At 43.3% G+C, this 19,528-nt stretch overlaps 1 protein-coding gene across 1 annotated transcript in view; it reads left to right on the plus strand.

Annotated features, from left to right (window-relative positions):
* Nucleotides 1–19,528, plus strand: part of LOC130404019 (glypican-5-like) — a 125,201-nt gene that overhangs the window by 61,626 nt on the left and 44,047 nt on the right. Inside the window, exons 7-8 of the mRNA XM_056608612.1 lie at nt 1,249–1,369; nt 19,324–19,486. Of these exons, the coding sequence (XP_056464587.1) occupies nt 1,249–1,369; nt 19,324–19,486 (284 nt within the window). The remainder of the gene's footprint in view (nt 1–1,248; nt 1,370–19,323; nt 19,487–19,528) is intronic.

Consider the following 19,528-nt stretch of genomic DNA (forward strand, 5'->3'; position numbering starts at 1 on the left):
TGTGTGTGTGTGTGTGTGTGTGTGTGTGTGTGTGTGTGTGTGTGTGTGTGTGTGTGTGTGTGTGTGTGTGTGTGTGTGTGTGTGTGTGTGTGTGTGTGATTGTGTGTGTGTGATTGTGTTTGTGTGTACATACATGTCTATGTGAACAACGTGTTATTACTTGCGTGTGTGGGATTGCTAGTGCGTGTGTGTGTGTGTGTGTGCGTGTACGTGTTTGTGTGTGTGTGTACGTTTGTGTTTGATTGAACACACGTGTTTTCATGTGTGACCATTGGTATTCATAGTGTTTCATGCATGCTGCATGTGCAATATCCGTGCTGGCTGGTGGTCTATCATCGCACATTGAACGTCTTGGAGGACAGGGGAACCCGAGCGTGTGCCCACACTGGTCTGCTTAGCAATATGTTTCCTTTAGGCCCCGGTCCATGGGCCGGGGCCCAGCCTGGGATGAGGAGGCCTAACATGTTTTCATCTGTGAGAATTGGGCACAGATGGCTCCAGTGTAATCTGTTTCGTGTGCCATTAATCACCCAGCAGAGGGGCGGGAGATATCCTGCTGCAAAGGTCACTGGGAGATGTAGTTCACAGGATTAGTTCGACAGCACATGCAGCTTGGCTCACACACACATCACGCTTCGCCGTCTCTCAGCCTTTCTCATACACTGTCACATTATTTTTCCATGTTGTTTTTGGAATGTGCGTCTGCATTAAGATTTAGTAGACTGGTAGTCCCCCATTTGTCTTAATAGCCGGGCCATAGACGATAGCTCTGGGCTGCTTTCAAAACATTTCGTGTGTGTTTTACTCTATCTTTGTTTGCTTCACAGCTGGCGTGTTTCTGAATGCCTCTTAACTACGCTGTTTGAGTTCAGTTTATTGATCACAGCGAATTTTACGTACCCAAAGTTGAAACTTAAACCTATGAATCAGCTTGGCTTTGGGAGATTTATGTTTTTCTTTGAGCAAATACATTCACAATTTATGCGATTCCTGTGGTTTTGCTGAAATGGGATTTTTGTGTAGTTTGCGGTTTATTTACCCGAAGATTTACCAAATTCTAATCAACCATATATCTATTAGTATATTTCAACTGTTTATATGCACCTGTCTATTTACCTGTGTATATCTACCTGTAAATGTACCTGGATATATTCACCTGTATTTCTACCTGGATATATTTACTTGGAAAAATACCTGGATATATCTGCCTGTGTATCGACCTGTGTATTTACGCTCCTGTGTTTCCAGCTACACTATGCGGGTGGTGGGGAACGGGATCAAAGCCCAGAGCGACAACCCTGAGGTGAAGGTGAAAGGGGCAGACCCTGTCATCAGTCAGATCATCGACAAACTCAAACACGTCAACCAGGTGAGCCTCAGCCTTCCGTCTTTTATTTGAATCCCCTTGGTTCCTCCTGTTCCCCTCTTTTCCCTCCACCACCTGGCGTTGGACGTTTTACGATTAAAAATGTCTGTACAAGCTGTCGTCTTCTGCCAATGAGTTTGAGTGTGTTCCATTACGTAGTGTTCTGTTGCCCCTCTCTTCCATTAAAAGGGACAGCTACATCAAGAAGTGCCCCCAAAAGGAGTGGGTGGGTGTAGGTACTGGGAACCTAACGCCCCATCCACACTGAACCAATTTTTTGGTGAAAACGCATAAATCCTGTACGTTTGAGCCGACCGTCCAGACGGATCCGGCGTTTTCGGTGACCGAAAACACACTTTTCTGAAACCAGGTCCCAGGTTAGATAAGTAAAAAACAGATTTATGCGTTTTCGTTAGGATTCGTGTGGACGCCTGAAACGCAAACGATGACGTCATTGCCCCCCCCACCACCTGGGCGACGTTAGAGTTGCGTTGAATTATTATAATTTTTTTTATTTGCATTATTTTTGTGGCTTTAAATACTGGCCCTTGGTAAATGTTATTACTAACTGTACATTAAAAAGTATTTCTGCTCAATCTAAAAGGTTTAACAACTGCTATCTCCTCCTCGACTGAATGTTTGTGTACGGCGTGTGCGGGCTTGATGCGCTCCACTTTTTTTTTGTGGAGAACCAGCGCCTTGAATATGTACTACAGCGTTTCTACAGCTCAATGCGTTTTCGCAATGAGTCCGTCTTTACAGAGATATTCCTGAAACGCATCAAAGGAAAAGCGGAGGGAAAAAGATTGTTTTCACCCGTGTGGGCGGGGCCTAAATGTAAAGGCCTCAGCATTCAGGACACTTCCTAAAAATGTAAAGGCCTCAGCATTCACACTTCCTAAATGCTGAAGACATCGTCCAGTCAGCTACAGCAAGACAGTCCTATTTCACAGATCCGCTGCTACAGTTCACTGCTAGTCTACTTTTCTAATTTGTTTTAAGGGGTGTGTTTGTATAGTAAATGGACCGCATTTATACAGTGCTTTTATCCAAAGTGCTTTACAATATTGCCTGATATTCACCCATTAAAGCACACATTCACACATCGACAGCGGAGCCAAACATGCAAGGCGACAGCCAGCTCTTCGGGAGCAGCTAGGGTTGGTGCCTTGCTCAGGGAAACCTCGACACTCAGCCGGGGAGCAGCCGGGGATCGAACTAGCAACCTTGCGGTTACCAGCCATCCTGCTCTACCTCCTGAGCTACTGCCGCTCTTTTTCCCTATCCAGGGGAATGTAATAAAATCGATGACACCAGTTCATCAGTACCTGAGTAATTTCTGATGCTGCAGGGAACAGTGCTAAGGCTTAGTTTCAAGGTATAAGCGATAAAGAGAGCTATACACGACAGACAGATGAAATGGAATATAATCCCTTCAACAGATTAACAGTAAAACCAAGTCTTACCTCTCACCTTCCTGCTGATAGGCCAACACACACACGCACACGCACACGCACAAATCAATCATTCAATTCTAGAAATCCATTGGACTGCTTTGAGTGTAATCATGTTTTTTAATAATCATTGTTTTGTCCTTTGGCAAAATCAATGTCACTTTAGCATCAACTGACCTGCGCTTTATTCACGTCCTAGTGTTGCATCTAACTCTACGTTTCTGTGCAGATCACATTACGTTGCATAATATTATAATATGAGATTATATGAACACAGCTAATGTCACAACTTCCTCCAGTAAAATGGTTGCAGCGGCAGTAGAGCTGGTTAGAGTCCACAGATGTGTTCGAATCCCTTTTTTGTGCGTCCTCCTTCCTATTGCTTGTTCACCCTTCCCCCAAGGAGACGAGCAGTAAAATCTCTGAAGGTTTTAGGGCTGCTTGTCTAGCTTACGTCGTATGGGTCTTGGGGGAAAATGGTGATGAAGGAGAATAGCTGGAGATATAGGAAGAGGTAGTGAGTTGAATCACTATGATACGATTATCGTCTCCTTAGATTACAAGTCAATTGAAGTGCAGGTTTCAGAGGCCTTCACATCCACAAGAATCATATTTTTTAAAAACATTAGTTCAGTTAATGTCAAAGTGCTTTTAACTAAAAGCACGATCATTGAAGGCAATTGAAGAAAATCGATGTAAAATAAAAGTATTACAAGGAACAGTCTCAGAGTCCAATTCCTATTGGTCTATTAAAAAAGTATATTACCAGTCCAGATCTATTACCAGTTCAGACCTCTTACAAGCCTGCGAGACGAAATGTTAGGGTATTCAATTTATTGTGGAGTTAATGCGCGATGCAATAGCATCCCCGACTAACAGGAATAATCCGATTAGTCCCGAAATAAAATGTTATAAAAATTATAAATTATAAAAAAAAATATATAATTTATAAAAAATAAAAATAATTGCGCCATCAAAAGACGAGGACGTGTTCGTCAATAGGAAGAAAGTGCATTCCATCAACACGCAGGTTGTTTTGATGCAAATTTTAACATAGCCTACTGGATGTTGTTGCAAAGTGGCCTGGATCTTCAGCTACCCATGATTCGCGCATTTTAATGGTGAGCGGTCTGAGGCAGCTTTTTGAGATGTACCAGTTGGGTGTCACTTGCTGGGTGACAGTGACTATCCATGCAAGACGTGGCTCTAGACACCCTACCTCAATCCACAACCGGGAGCACAGTTCAAGTGTAACATGTAAGTGATTACGCAGATTACGTATAGTCCTATGCTATGCGTAAAACACATCGTATTGGCTCTTTGCGAGCACACAAACATACACGAAATGTTGTGGAGAGAGGAATTGGGCAGATGAAACGTCGGTTTCATGTCCTCCACGGCGAAATACGCCTCACCCCAGAGAGGGCAAGCACAGTAATCACTGTATGTGCCATTCTACACAACCTCTGCAAGCGGAGGAACATTCCACAGCCAGACGATAATGATGATGATGATGATGATGATGATGATGGCGATCAACATTACAAGGAATTTGGCCGTGTGGAACCGAGTGGACAGGCATTTAGGGATCACTTTGAAAACACATTTTAGGTAAACACCTTGGCACAAATCAGTCAACACTTGGGTAGTTCGTAACATTTATTTTATTTTAGATTTTACGTATTTGTATTGTTTGCTTTCTCTCTCTCTTGAACGTGCAGGCTACAACGTCATTATCGTGGTCTGCACAAAATTGTCATCATGCGTGTATTCTGCTAACTGCACTATAACTACTTATGTAATCCAGATCTCTTACCAGTTCAGATCTCTCACCAGTCCAGATATCTTAATGGTCCATATCTCTGTGGGTCTCAGAGATCTCTGTCTTCTGCTACATAGCCTTGGCGGGGTCTTGTTTTCCCCATCTGTTTTGTCAGAGCGGGGTGATAAATCCATATCCACACTATTAGCGCGCTCCCAGCACAGCTTCCCTTGTTAGCATGCAGAGGGCAGGGGCCCGCTCTGTTGGCTGCTGTTTGCTCTCTGTTTACATTCGCCTTGACTCTGCATCTTCAAGTGGTGATATTTCACCTGAGTGGTGTGTTACTTGCTATACACAGGAAAGGAGGTATGCGTTTTGTGTTAACATATCCCTCTTTTTCTTCTACAAACTATATGAACACTATACTGTAGATGGGAAGTATCCAGTTGAGTGGATATCGTACTGCATTTAGTACTGTAAATGTTATGGTAAATAGTATCTTCAGTAGTAGTGTCAAAGTTTCTGATTCACAATACCTAATTAATGCTGGGGGAAACAATGGCTAATGGCTCACAAGATAATGAGGCCTGTGTTCCCTTTCGAAGCTCTCTCTCTCTCTCTCTCTCTCTCTCTCTCTCTCTCTCTCTCTCTCTCTCTCTCTCTCTCTCTCTCTCTCTCTCTCTCTCTCTCTCTCTCTCTCTCTCTCTCTCTCTCTCTCTCTCTATTTCTAAGTCTCTCTCTCTATTTCTAAGTCTCTTTGTCTGTCTTCTCTCCAACGTCCTTACCTTACCTCTAGACATTTCCTCCTATAATGGTTCCTTTACCTCCTTGACCATGCTATCTGTCAACTTGACGTTTAAAGTTGTATCGCAGTTTTGTTTTTGATACTAACTTTCTCAAACAAACAAAAAGGGAAACCACCTCAAAAAAACTAACGTCTCCAAATCAGAATTCAAATCCGCTTATCATAATCCCCCTCATCAGCAAACTGCCATTTGCTATACTATTTTACCCTTGGATTAAAAGGGAAACCCCATTAAATTCATAGTCTATATGAGGCGTGTCTGAGAGAGGGCTGAGCTTCTCGGACGCTTACGGTATCGCCAGTTGCTATGTGGATGTGTGGAGTTCCATCTGTGCAGCTGTTGATGTCTTTATCCAAGAGAGGGTTAAGCTTCTAGTAAACTAGCTGTGATTGACATTTCAGGGCAACCGACCCACTCTCTATGTTGATATAAAGGGCTTATTCTAAGGTAACAAAAACACAAAGATTCATATTTTCATGCGATTATACGCTTATTAAAACATACTTAATAATATTATATTCAGATCTGCCAAGACCGTTGCGCTAGATGCCACTTAATTCTACACATTATATCAATAAACTCCTTCTAAAAAGAAAAAAAATCACAGTCAAAAGGTCATATACTGGTACCGAGGCTACTAGTACTATTTAAATACTAATAATGTGTATACATTCTAGTACAACTCTCCAGAGTCCAGTATTTGTATGGGATAAGCCTGATGGATTGGTGTCTTTGTTGCTTCCTTTAGTTTAATCTAAATATTGGGAGGACAGTCTGTGTGACCTTGGTTCCAGCAGAGACAGGTGATTATTATTCCATGCTGGTTATGAACCAGAAGGTTGATTCATCATGCTATCTCTCACGCGAACCCTGCATTTCATCATCATCATCCTCTTCATCAGCAGCAGCGTTCTGCTATGAATTATTTGTTGCTCCACACCTCGTTGACTGTCCTCTCTCTCGCTCTCGCTCTCGCTCTCTCTCTCTCTCTCTCTCTCTCTCTCTCTCTCTCTCTCTCTCTCTCTCTCTCTCTCTCTCTCTCTCTCTCTCTCTCTCTCTCTCTCTCTCTCTCTCTCTTCAATCCTTTTATCAACCCTCTCTCTAACATATTCTCTCATTCTCTCTCAGTCCTTCTATCTGCCCTCTCTCTCTCCTTCTCTCAGTCCTTCTATCTGTCCACTCTCTCTATCCTATTATTTGTCACTCTCTCTCTCTCTCTCTCTCTCTCTCTCTCTCTCTCTCTCTCTCTCTCTCTCTCTCTCTCTCTCTCTCTATCTTTCCTCTCTCCATCCATCTCACTCTTTCTCTCTCTTTCAGCTGTTCTATCTCCCCTCTCTCTTTCCTATTCTCGCTCTTTCTCATTCGCTCTTTTAGCCCTTTCATCTGTCCTATCTCTCTATCCTATTCTTTATCACTGTCTATCTCTCGCTCCTTCAGTTCCCCTGTCCGTCACTCTCTCATTCTCACTTTTTGTCATTCTATCTTTTCTCTCTCTCTCTCTCTCTCTCTCTCTCTCTCTCTCTCTCTCTCTCTCTCTCTCTCTCTCTCTCTCTCTCTCTCTTTTCATATTGCTCTCTGTCCAGTCATCATATTCACCCCGCCCCATATTAGAGAAACGGTTGTGATTGGTCCGTCCCAGGCCATGTCTGCTGACATTCTGTCGGAACAGGAACGGGCCGGACGCATATGCCAAAGTCAATAAAATAGGAGCTTGCAGATACTTCTGGTTCCCAGGTGCTTCAAAAAGTAATCTCTGCCATTTATTTTCCAAAACAACCAAATACATTTAGAGAAAGCAGGTGTAAAGTCCTATGTTTGCCGGTCCCCGCTAACCATTGTGAAAGTTCTGCTCTGCTCCAAACTGAAGATGCATTCTTTATGTGAGGTCGCTCGGACACTGGCGGCGGGGTGTGTGTATATGTGTTGATCTCTCTCTGTGCAGGGGATGATGTTTTTGGATTGGATTGGATTGGATTCACTTTATTGTCATTGTGCAGAGTACAACGAAATGAGGTTTTGTGACAACCGGAAGTGCAAAGGAGCAGTAAAGTGCAGTTTGTACATGAATTATACAGTATCAGAGCAGCATAGAGGTACAATAAGTGCAGTAAATATATATAAATATAAATATAGTAATATAAATTCAAGTAGAGGGATAATTGTTCAGTCAACTAGCATGGAAATAAATATAAATATAAATAAACATAAATATAGTATAATAAAATAGAGTACTATGGGTGTTGATACAGGGGATATGTAAATTCAAGTAGAGGGATAATTGTTGTCAACTAGCATGGATTAGTGCAATGAATGGCCGTGGGGGGGGGGGGGGGGGGCAGACACTGAGGGGGAGGGGGGGGGTAGAGTTTAGGAGGGTGACAGCCGCAGGGAAAAAGCTTCCCCTAAACCTGCTGGTCCGGGTCCGGAGAGACCTGTAGCGCCTCCCAGAGGGGAGGAGGGTGAACAGTCTGTGGTTAGGGTGAGAACAGTCCTTGCAGATGAGAGGTCCTCTGAGATGTGGACACCTAGGAACCTATAGCTGGTGACACACTCAACCTCCGTCCCGTTGATACGGATGGGGGTGTGTGTGCGACCTCTAGACTTCCTGAAGTCCACGATGAGCTCTTTCGTCTTCTTAGTGTTGAGAGCCAGGTTGTTGTTGGCGCACCACGCAGTTAGGTGCTGGACCTCCTCCCTATAGGCCGTCTCATCGTTGTTGCTGATGAGACCAATCACCGTAGTGTCGTCTGCAAACTTGACAATCGTATTGGAACCATGAATAGTTGTGCAGTCGTAGGTGAAGAGGGAGTAGAGGAGAGGGCTCAGCACACAGCCCTGTGGAACGCCAGTGTTCAGGGTGAGGGTTGAGGAAGTGTGTTCATCCAACCTGACAGACTGTGGTCTGTTGGTTAGGAAGTCCTGTATCCAGGTGCAGAGGGAGGTGTTGATGCCCAGCTCAGTAAGCTTGGTGATCAGTTTGGAGGGGATGATGGTGTTGAACGGCACAATAAACAGCATTCTGACATAGGTGTTGTTGTTGTCAAGGTGGGAGAGGGCGGAGTGGAGTGCCGTGGAGATGGCATCCTCTGTGCTCCTGTTCTGGCGGTAGGCGAATTGGGAAGGGTCCAGTGTGGGTGGCAGGCAGGTTTTGAGGTGAGCCAGGACCAGCCTCTCGAAGCACTTTGAGATGATGGGGGTAAGTGCAACTGGGCGGAAGTCATTCAGGCTTGCTGCAGTGGAGTGTTTTGGCACCGGCACGATGGAGGAGGTTTTGAGGCACACAGGGACAACTGCTTGGGCTAGTGACAGGTTGAAAATGTCAGTCCAGACCTCAGTCAGCTGCACAGCACAGGCCCTGAGAACCCGTCCGGTGATACCATCAGGTCCAGCAGCCTTCCGTGCATTAGTCCTGCTCAGTGCTGCACACACGTCGATGGGGGAGAGAGTAAGGGGCTGGTGGTCTGCAGGGAGCACAGCCTTGATGACCAGCTCCCTGTTTTCCCTATCAAAGCGTCCATAAAAGTGGTTAAGCTCATCAGGAAGGGAGGCGTCACTGGATGGGGGGGAGATGTTGGCCGGTTTGTAATCCGTAATGGCCTGGATGCCCTGCCACATGCGTCGGGTGTCAGAGTTGCTCTTAAAGTGCTCCTCGATCCTCAGCTTGTAGCAGTGCCTGGCCGCTTTGATGCCCCTCTTCAGGTTAGCCCTGGATGAGCTATAGGCCCGAGCATCACCTGAACTGAAGGCGATGTCGCGTGCCTTCAATAGGAGTCGGACCTCTCTGTTCATCCATGGCTTCTGGTTAGGGAATGTGGTAATCCATTTGAGGGTGGTGACACTGTTGATTTCAGAGTTCATACGTTTCAGTACAGAGGATGCGTGTCCGTGTGGGAGTCGATGGTGGCCTGAGTGGCAAAATCCCTCCAGACAGTGCTACCAAACCGCTGCTGAAGTGCAGAGTCTGCTCCCTCTGGCCAAACCTTGACTGTCCTCACTGTGGGTTTCACCCGTCTGATGAGTGAAGAGTACTTAGGCAGTAGGAACAAAGAGAGGTGGTCAGATTGACCAAGGTGGGGGAGGGGGACTGCTTTGTAAGCATCAGCTATGTTTGTGTATACATGGTCTAATGTCTTGTCTCCTCTAGTGGGGCAGGAGACATGTCGGCGGAATTTGGGGATTACAGACTTTAGGTTGGAGTGGTTGAAGTCACCCGCAACAATAAAGGCTGCCTCGGGGGTCAGAGTCTGTTGTTTACTAATCGCATTGTGCAGTTCTTTCATTGCAAATGCAGCATTAGCGTCCGGGGGAATGTAGGCTGCAGTCACAATGGTGGATGTAAACTCTCTGGGCAGATAGAAAGGTCTACATTTCAGCATGAGATATTCTATGTTATCCGAGCAGTGACTCTCGATGGTGGTAGTGTCCGTGCACCAAGCTTTGTTAACATAAATACACAGACCCCCACCTCTAGTCTTACCGGACTCCTTCGTTCTGTCTGCACGGAGAGTGTAGCGTTCTGCTAGCTCGATGGCGCTATCCGGAACGTTGCTGTTGAGCCAGGTTTCTGTGAAAATCATGATGTTGCTGTCCATAATCCATTTGTTGGTGGTGATCCTAAGTCGCAGTTCGTCCATTTTGTTAGCCAGGGATCGGACATTGGCGAGAAAGATGCTGGGAAGCGATGGTCTGTGAGGCGCTAGCTTTAGCCTAGCATTCAGACCTCCGCGCGACCCTCTCTGTTTACATCTGTGACGCCGCCGCTGTCCGTTGGTGCTCCGGCTCCGTTTGTCAGTTGGCTCCGCTGTCCTGGCTATTTCCGAGATGAGACCAAATGCGTCCGTAAAGTCCGTAAAGTTGACGGAATTGCAGGAACCGATGTCCAAAAGTTCCTGTCGGCTATACGATGTATACGCTAAACATTTTTTAGCGAAAAGGCTTACAAAAAACAAGCAAATTAACACTACTTTGCAAAAGCCGGTGAGACACAGGGCGAAGCGAACTATGCGCGCCGCCGCCATGGTAACGACGATGTTGATAACTGTGTCATGATTCCTAACCATGTTCTCTCTTCTAAAAATGCAAAAAATTCACACACATGACTCACATGTATATATCTATTGAGCCTTGATTTCACACTGGTGTGATACTTTTATTTTGATACATAACCATCAAAATCACTTATTATTTTTTAATTCCCGAAATTGGCCCAATTTTTTCATTATATATAGTGACGCTTGCCATGATACAATGCAGAAAAAATGCATTATATTATGAATTTCATGGGTTAACAAAATTTTGTAAAGCTAATTGTGTGAACTGTTATCACTTTGAGTGTTGTTGTTGTTATGGTGTATGAAACCATACGCATTTATTGTATTGTCCTGCCAATGGTTCAAACCCTTGATACACTTGCTTCTTTTGTACAGGATTTCGACTCAATTCAAATTCACTTACTGTGGAAGGTTAACTCTTTTCGTGTCTGTGACAATATCTTAAGGCATTTATCAACCATTCCATGAAAGTATTCAAACTTTTTCATTTATTTGCTTGTTCAATGGGTTTTCTGTGAGGTACAAGAATAGCTTAAATGGTATTGTCAAAGTCTGCTCCAAGATAATTGGAGCCCAGCAAAGAGACTCATTCCCCCTCTGGGAGAAACAGGTGGCCATGAAAGCAAAGTGTTTTATTTTATTTACTGCTGCTCGTTGTTTCCTTGTTTCCTTGTACTGACCTACGTACATTGATCTGTTGCCTCTATCCTATATCTACCTTCACTTGTCGGTGAATTTTTAAGTCCTGTTAGTCATGTACTGGATAAGCGGCAAATAGGGCTGGGCGATATGACCAAAATATCATATCCCGATATAGGTCATTCATATCCCGATAACGATATATATAACGATATAGGCCTAGCACATTTTCTGTAAATTCAATGAATAAATACCGTATTTTCCGCACTATAAGGCCCAACAGAGTTTACGCCCCAGCAGCTAAATTGAATGATGTGTACATATATAAGACGCACTGGACTATAAACCGCAGGTGTTTTAATGTTTAATTACCATTAGGGCTTGCCCAAATGCCATTTTTCAGGCTTCGAATAATTGTTGGTTTTTCCGAGCGAATATTCGAATACTCGGTCCAGAAAAAAACACCATCAAAAACAACATTAATAATCCCTATATAGTCCCTGGAACCGATTTTGACATTATCTGCATATTTTGTTGAAGATTTAATAGCTTTTGAAGGTTAATTAGTAGGCCTAAGTAGGTTGTAGTTCCTTCGTTTTTCCCCGTGAAAGCGAACAGCTATTGTTCCGTTCCAAATCAGCTGTCCTCTGCCGCACCGTTATGTAAGCCTCAGAATCGGAAAAAAAAGAAAAAAAAAGGCGCGTCTTATAGTCCGAAAATTACGGTAGTTTATATAAAGTGACCACATGGAAAGGCCTATTTCGTAGCCCCTCTTTTAGGTACGAGCTCACTTTGTCTTGGCTGGTCGTGGGAGTCCTTCTCCTATTCAGAATTGTCATGTTCACTCTCCTCCATGTTTGTTTGTGTTGCGTTCATTAAGCATAGTATTGACCATGACACACCAATTACTGTAAACAGTGTAAAATACTATTGACATAGTTCTCTAGAGGCCTGGATAACTGAGACCCAAGTGAGCTGCACTCGACACCCAGAGTCGGTCATGGTTGACCCATGGTTGATTACGTGATCAGACAAAGTTGCCTGTATATCATGCAAAATATTAAGTCTCCCACTTCCTCCTCCTCCTCCTTATTTTGTACGATGGCTGCATGATTGCTCCTTTGTTTTCCAATCCAAGTTTGGCCATTGAGTTTGAGCAGGTGTTGTGTGAGTGAGACCAATTGGTTTGGCATTTGAAGGCCATTGTTTTCCATGTAAACAAACAAGGCTTAATGAGATTCTGTGTGTAGAGTTGCAAGAATGTGAATTAGTATTGCTTTTTGAGCGAAAACAAAGGAATGGTGCTTAGAAATAGTCTTTGTGTGTAAAGTGTGTAAACAATTGTGAAAAGCTGTTAATCCATCTCCCTCTCTCTCTCTCTTGCTCACTCTCTCTCTCTCTCTCTCTCTCTCTCTCTCTCGCCCGCTCTCGCTCTCTCTCGCTCTCTCTCTCTATCTCTCTATGTCCGATGTCTCTCTATCTGCGTCTCTCAGACACTGAATTATTTATTCCAAATTGTTTATTTACCGCTCTTCTGCGTAGTGGTTGACCAGCAGCTTTCTGTCTGAATAAATCACAGAACATTCTTCCCAGATTGTAAAGAATATGGCCGTAGAGTGACACCGTTTTGAGGTGTAGATTTGACTTGTGTTGCCATTTTGTTTAAATATTTCCACCAGTTAGAAATCCATATTTTTAACATGAAGGGTGGATCTTCAATGAATCCTACACACCGGTCTATGCACAAAACTCATTCAACACCTAATAGCTTTTTAATTTACTGTATATAGCTGTCAAACAGGACCCCCAAAAATACATTATATGGCTATGAGATCCTAACCAAATGAAGAATAGATTTATGTCAGGTGGGTGACTGAATTGTCTATAAATCGGATATCGTATTTTACAGAATCCTAATTCATATCATATCAAAACTCAAAAATCTGTATAAAATTGTATTGTGAGGTCCCTGCGGTTTCCGGTCCCCATATAATACTTAAAGGAGGGCTGGACGATTAATCGATTTTTGCGTCAAACTATGACAAAATTAACATAATCGAGTTTTTCGTTTTTTCTGGATACATTTTAGATTGGAACATTTTCTTTCCGACCATTTTATGTAATTCTTAAGGCGAAATTTCAATGTTCTCAGTTACAAAGTCCTTTTTGGGAAAGACATGCTGAATAAATACATGTTTTCAAATTCAAAAATAATCGTTGACTTGACTAATATCGACCAAAATAATCGTGACTATGATATTTTCCCATAATCAAGCATCCCTAACTTTAAGTAAGCGTGATGCGTTTTTCTTGATGCTGTTCTTGTTTACTTTCAGTTTTATTTTCATCAGAACGCTACACTGAAAACCTTTCAAGTAAATAGCCTCTCAAAATCAATAGCCTTTCAAAGATGCTATGTTAATGTCTTACCGAGAACACGCAAAATATTACAATGTCCATAGCTACTGACACAGCAAAGTCAGCTAAAACAATTCCCCTGTCTGTGCTTTATTTTCACTACTGAATGCACAACAATCTCTAAACTCAGGCAGGACCATGGCAGCCTCACATCCCACCTATCAAATCAACTAGATAGCAAGTAGTAGAACCCTGCCGAACCATAAAGGAAAAAATACTTAGAAACAAAGAGGAATGATACGACCAAGAATATTCTGTCCAAAACACAAGCTGTAGCTACGTGCGTAATATATATATAGGTACCAGGTTACCGGGGCCTTGGCTCTTAGACACACCTACTTGTTAGGTGTGTTTTTTGAAAACTGTCAGTAAGCCCTTACAAATTCAGATTCGTCGGACTCCAGAATCTTCGGTTTATAATTTTTTTGTACGCTTTGTTTGTAAACGCTGTGCATAATGATGCCACCAAAGAGCCCAGATGAGCCAGTTAAAGGACATATTGGTTGTTCTTGTGTGGTTGAATTAACACTTTGTCCTTATTTGGTCATCCCTATGGGTGCAGTCTGTTTCACTAATCATAATAATTATAAAAATTGTGAAGAAGTAACATTATGTATTAATTAAACCCGTGTGTCATAATTATAATATGATATTACTAGACAAACAATCTTTTTTTTGTCTCGCATTCTCCTCAGTTTGATCCATTATACAGACCTCTGAGTAGTAAACACTTTCATGGCTTCTCTGTCACCTATGTATTTCAGCTATAGTCTTAATTGCATAATTGTAATGGCACCAGTGGGGGAGAGTCTAGGATCATATTTAATCATATTAAACAATATCTAGAGACCACCAGTCCAGCCTGCCGGGCTGAATATTCTTCTCAGCATCATCTTTATGTGTGGGTGTTGTCTGGGATGTGTGTGTTTGGTGTGCAAGTGTGTAATGTGTGTGTGTGTGTATGTGTGTGTGTGGTGTGCGAATATGTGGGTGTGTGTTTGTGTCTCTGTGTGTGGGAGGGGGGGTGTTTATGAGGCATCTTTCATAAAGAAAATGTGGCTGCTAAAAAGAGCACAGTGTGTCATTTATTTTATGCACACACAAAAACACCCATACAGGATTGTGTAGAATCGGTATATCATGCAATTAAACACTCTAAGTCTGTTTATGAACAAAAAGGTAATAGCATACCCAGGGCCCTATCATTTCTAATTTAAAATAAAAAGTGAATGTCTCCAAAAACTGGCTATTCACAGTCTTTGTCCCGGGGGTGTATTCGTAGCCAAAGGAATAATGTAATCATAGTGCTAGCTCAACGTAGCAGTAAGGCTATCAGGCAGCATACTGGAGGAAGGGGGACAAGGTAGAGAGAGGAGATGTGACAGATTGACCACTTCCTCTTCCACTTCCCATTACGTAGAATAACACCTTCCTTAAAAGTCTGTCCTCACATTCCTACTTTTATATCTAGAGACACCAGAGCTAATTAACTATTAATTAAATTACCTAATTTAATTCATGAGTAATTGATTTGTTTATTTTTTTTAATATCCTTCGGTTGTTTAATTTACTTGTAGGCTACTTTCTTATGACACAGTCACACAGTGCTCTGTGGATTTGAATGAATTTGAATTTATATCTCTATCCATTGCTCATGGACATTTTGTCTATGTGAGAGACATTTTGTCTATCGCCTTCTAAAGTAAGGAGGGTGAGTAGATTTGTTATTTGTGCCAAGCAGCAGCAACATTGGCACATTGTTGTAAATCCAAGCGCTATCCTTGGTGGAGATAAGAAGTGTGAATGGATTCGTTTTGGCTGAGTTTCCCCACCTGTCAGCTTGTTTGTAGAGTGGAGAGAAGTTTGCGGAAGCCTCAGCTGAGCTCGTCTCCCGGTGGGGACATGGAGGTCAGAGAGATTTACTAACAACCAACATCTTGTTCATTAGTTTTGCTCACCGCTACTACTGATGAGCCAATCCTGAGCTGATGTTGTCATAGCACCGTTGCATTACCTCCATTAAGCTTCCATTGATTATTGATGCACACGGATAATAGAAAGTTATGTTCTGTATTCTGCAAGAGCAGCCATACATTGATGTTGTTGAACTCGTCAACGACGATCTTCTCGATTAAACCACAGTGTGGTTCATCTCTCTATATGCCGTGTGATGGACAGTGTGTCTTCATACACTCTACAGTAACACTGTTTTGCTCTACATTGTCGTACAGTCCTGTGTGTCTCTATCATCTATCAGGGTCGAAGGGCCTTTGGGAACATAAGGGAGTGTGCAGTTTAGTGAGGTGTTTCCACAATGTTCAATCCAAACTGATGTGAGGTTGTGTCTGAACATCATCTTTCACCTCTTCCTCCTAACAGAACTCATATTTCGTCATCCTGCCAGATTATTTCTGATATCTCTTCATCCTACAGGATTCAATCTCATTTCTCTTCATCCTACCAGAAGCAATCTAATATCTCTTCATCCTACCAGAGTATATCTCACATCTCTTCATCCCACGAGATAATGTCTCATATCTCTTCAATCAACCAGATTATATCTCATATCTCTATCTCTTCATCCTACCAGATTGTATCTCATATCTCTTCATCCTACCAGATTATATCTCATATCTCTTTATCCTACCACTTTATATCCTGTATCTCTTCATCCTACCAGATATATCTCTTCATCCTACCAGATTTTATCTAATTTCTCTTCATCCTACTAGATCATATCTCATATCCCTTCATCCTTAAAGGGATATAATTAAGTATACCAGATTATGTTTCATATCTCTTCCTCCTACCAAATGAATTAATTCTAATTCGAGCCACTGAATTCTCTTTGAAGGCATATATCTTCATCACCCAGCTGATTGGGATCCATGTTATGTGACTGGGGTGTCCATATAGGCTTGCCTCGATCACAGCGGAGGTGTTAACGGTTGCTGTCAGGAAACACGATCACTCAGAGGAAGACGTGCGGCTGTTCGATCCACTCAAACACAAAGCAATTAGTCTCCACAACGCCATGACGGAAGAGTGACATGAGGTCGATAGAGAGTGAGGGAGAGAGAGGAAGGGGGCTGAGAGACGAAGGCAGGAGAGAGACGGAACGAGGGAGAGAGAAAGAAAGTGAGAGACAGAGAGAGGGGCAAAAAGGGAGGGAGGGGAGTGAGAGATTGAGAGGTATTAGCATGGGAACCAATCGTTATTCTCTCTGCAATATGTGGAGTAATGAGCTGTCTGTTTATGTAAATCACAATCCCACAGCAAACAAATCATTGACTAGAGCATGATTGCGTGCGTTTCCTGCCAATTTACATGAATGTGTTATTGATGTGAAGTCTTTCTGCAATGTAAGAATCAAATCTGTCAATAGGCCATTATTCTCATCTTTTATTAAGATTCACATCATCTCAAAAACAAAAAGTTTTGTAATAGATTCAAAATCAATCAAATATTTTTGAGCCCAGAAAAGAAAAAATCATAAACTACTTTGTCGTGGTTATTTAGTGTTGATTAACAACTGATTAACACCTTCTACCTGTTTCTATGGTAAAGACTAAAGAGCATTCAGGAAATTGTCTGCAACACCGGATGAGAACACACCAGGTGTCAACAAGTGTCAGGAGGTTGGTGTTAACCATACGGGAACGAAGGAGAGGAGTCGCTCCAACTGCTCCCAGACATCTCAGCAGTTGTATTATTTATGGATGAGGTCACTGAGGCAGCAGATTTGGGTTTCCACGACAACACGCACGCCGGAAAGATTTCAACACTTTTAAATTGTGTTTGAAAAAACGGCAACCGTCAAGGTTGTTTTGGTTTTGGGAGGGGAGGTTTAACTTAACTACTAACTACTTCTGTAGACTTAACGAGTTAACGTGCACAGGAGCATTTGTGTGCACGAGATGCGGGTGTGTGTGTGTGTGTGTGTGTGTGTGTGTGTGTGTGTGTGTGTGTGTGTGTGTGTGTGTGTGTGTGTGTGTGTGTGTGTGTGTGTGTGTGTGTGTGTGTGTGTGTGTGTGGCTTTTGGTGGCACCCTGACAACTCCTGTTTTACTTTTCTGTCATGAATAGAGAATGTGGAAAAGTCTACTTGGGGTTAACACATCATCCTACATACATTATACAGGAAGCCAGCGCCCACACTAACACAAACACACACACACTCACATACAAGCACAGACTCACGTACCCACTTGCACATGCACACGAGCACGCATACACATACACCTACATTCTGTTTCTCTTTTGACCTACTTAGCTACACACAATCTCACACATAACACATAACACATAACACACCATATTAGCACATACATACCAACACCAAGAGTTTATTCGTAGTTCATTCGTTTACTCGAAATCACATATTCTTTCACTCAAACAGACATGCACACAGCTTTTCTTTACAGAGAGTTGTTTAATTTTTAGCACATTGGAGGCGCTTGGTGAGTCACTGGAGCTCTGAGCTGGAGTGGTCTTGAATTTTCCTCTCTGCCACGCTCACCTCCTGTGATCAGAGCAGTGCTACTCACCATCAGAGCCTGAGCCCCCTCCACCTGCTCACTCCTCCACCTCCCTCCTCCATCTCACTCCTCCACCTCCCTCCACCTGCTCACTCCTCCACCTCCCTCCTCCGGCTCACTCCTCCACCTCCCTCCACCTGCTCACTCCTCCACCTCCCTCCACCTGCTCACTCCTCCACCTCCCTCCACCTGCTCACTCCTCCACCTCCCTCCACCTGCTCACTCCTCCACCTCCCTCCACCTGCTCACTCCTCCACCTTCTCCCCTCAACTCAAGTACAGTGCTCGGCCCCGCGGCGCCGGGGAATGTTCTTTCTAATAGCGATTACTTACTCTGCCCTTACAAATGTATTACTGATATGTTGGCTCGATGAAGAGAGAATTTCAAAAAACGAAAATACAAAAAAAAAACTGCACAGTAAAAAGAGATTAATAAACAACAACTATAAAATAACATAAATAGATGAACGTTAACAATATAAATCAGTGTAAAATAGAAAAGCAAATCGCTCACAACTTGGAATGTTGCATGCCTTTTAAAATAAAAAATTGCAAGCAGTACTCTCTTAAATCAGAAAACAACTGAGCTTGACGGTTTTAAGCCCTGGCAGTCTTTTAAGCCCTGGCGGTCACATGATCTCTGGGGTCGGGTTGGATGCCCCCCCCCCCCGGGTCCTCCTGGCTTAGATTTAGCATTAGCCCTGACATATTTGGTCCTCAGCAGTGAAGCGCAACTGCGGCTAATAAGCATCAACACTTCTACCTTTCTAATCAACACAAAGCTCTCCCACTTGTTATGTGAGCGACGTGCAGTGATTTTCAAATTAGCCAATTAGAGAAGGAAGTAAGAGAAGTTGTTCATGTTCAGGTTACAACGTTGCTGGGATAACGATTGATCAACCTGACCATATCTAATGTACTTCATGATATTGAAGTGGTACCTACAAGCTGAAGGATTCTGGGATTGAACACTACTCTCAGCGGCCTAACTGTTAGGACTATCACTTCTGCTGTAACCCTGCATCCTTCGGGGAGTTGTCGAAGTAACCTTAGTAACCCTTAATTCCTTCTCTGTGTTGTCATGACGACATCATTAACCCATGCTTCCTTTCTGTGTTTTGATGACAAATGTCAAAAAACCTTGCACTCCTACAACCCCTGCACCTCTACATCTTTCTGTGTGTTGGTACACCAATATCAGTTCCTCTATAACCCATACCTCCTTCTCTGTGGTGTCATTATGACGTGGATAACCCTTCCGTCTTTCTGTGTGATGTCATTGCTACCTCAGCTGCTGCAGGGGAAGTCCATCCCGCGTCTGGGCTCTCTGGACCACATCGAGACGGGGAGCGGGGACCGGGAAGGAAGGGCCAGCGGGGACTGTGATGATGAGGACGGATGCTCAGGGTCGGGAGGGGGCGAGGGAAGGAGGACATTCCCACGCATCGCCAAACGTAAGTCCCTCACCGCCAACAACGTTTAACCGACCACCCATT

Source organism: Gadus chalcogrammus, chromosome 14, assembly GCF_026213295.1.
Source record: "Gadus chalcogrammus isolate NIFS_2021 chromosome 14, NIFS_Gcha_1.0, whole genome shotgun sequence".
NCBI classification, from domain to species: Eukaryota; Metazoa; Chordata; class Actinopteri; order Gadiformes; family Gadidae; genus Gadus; species Gadus chalcogrammus.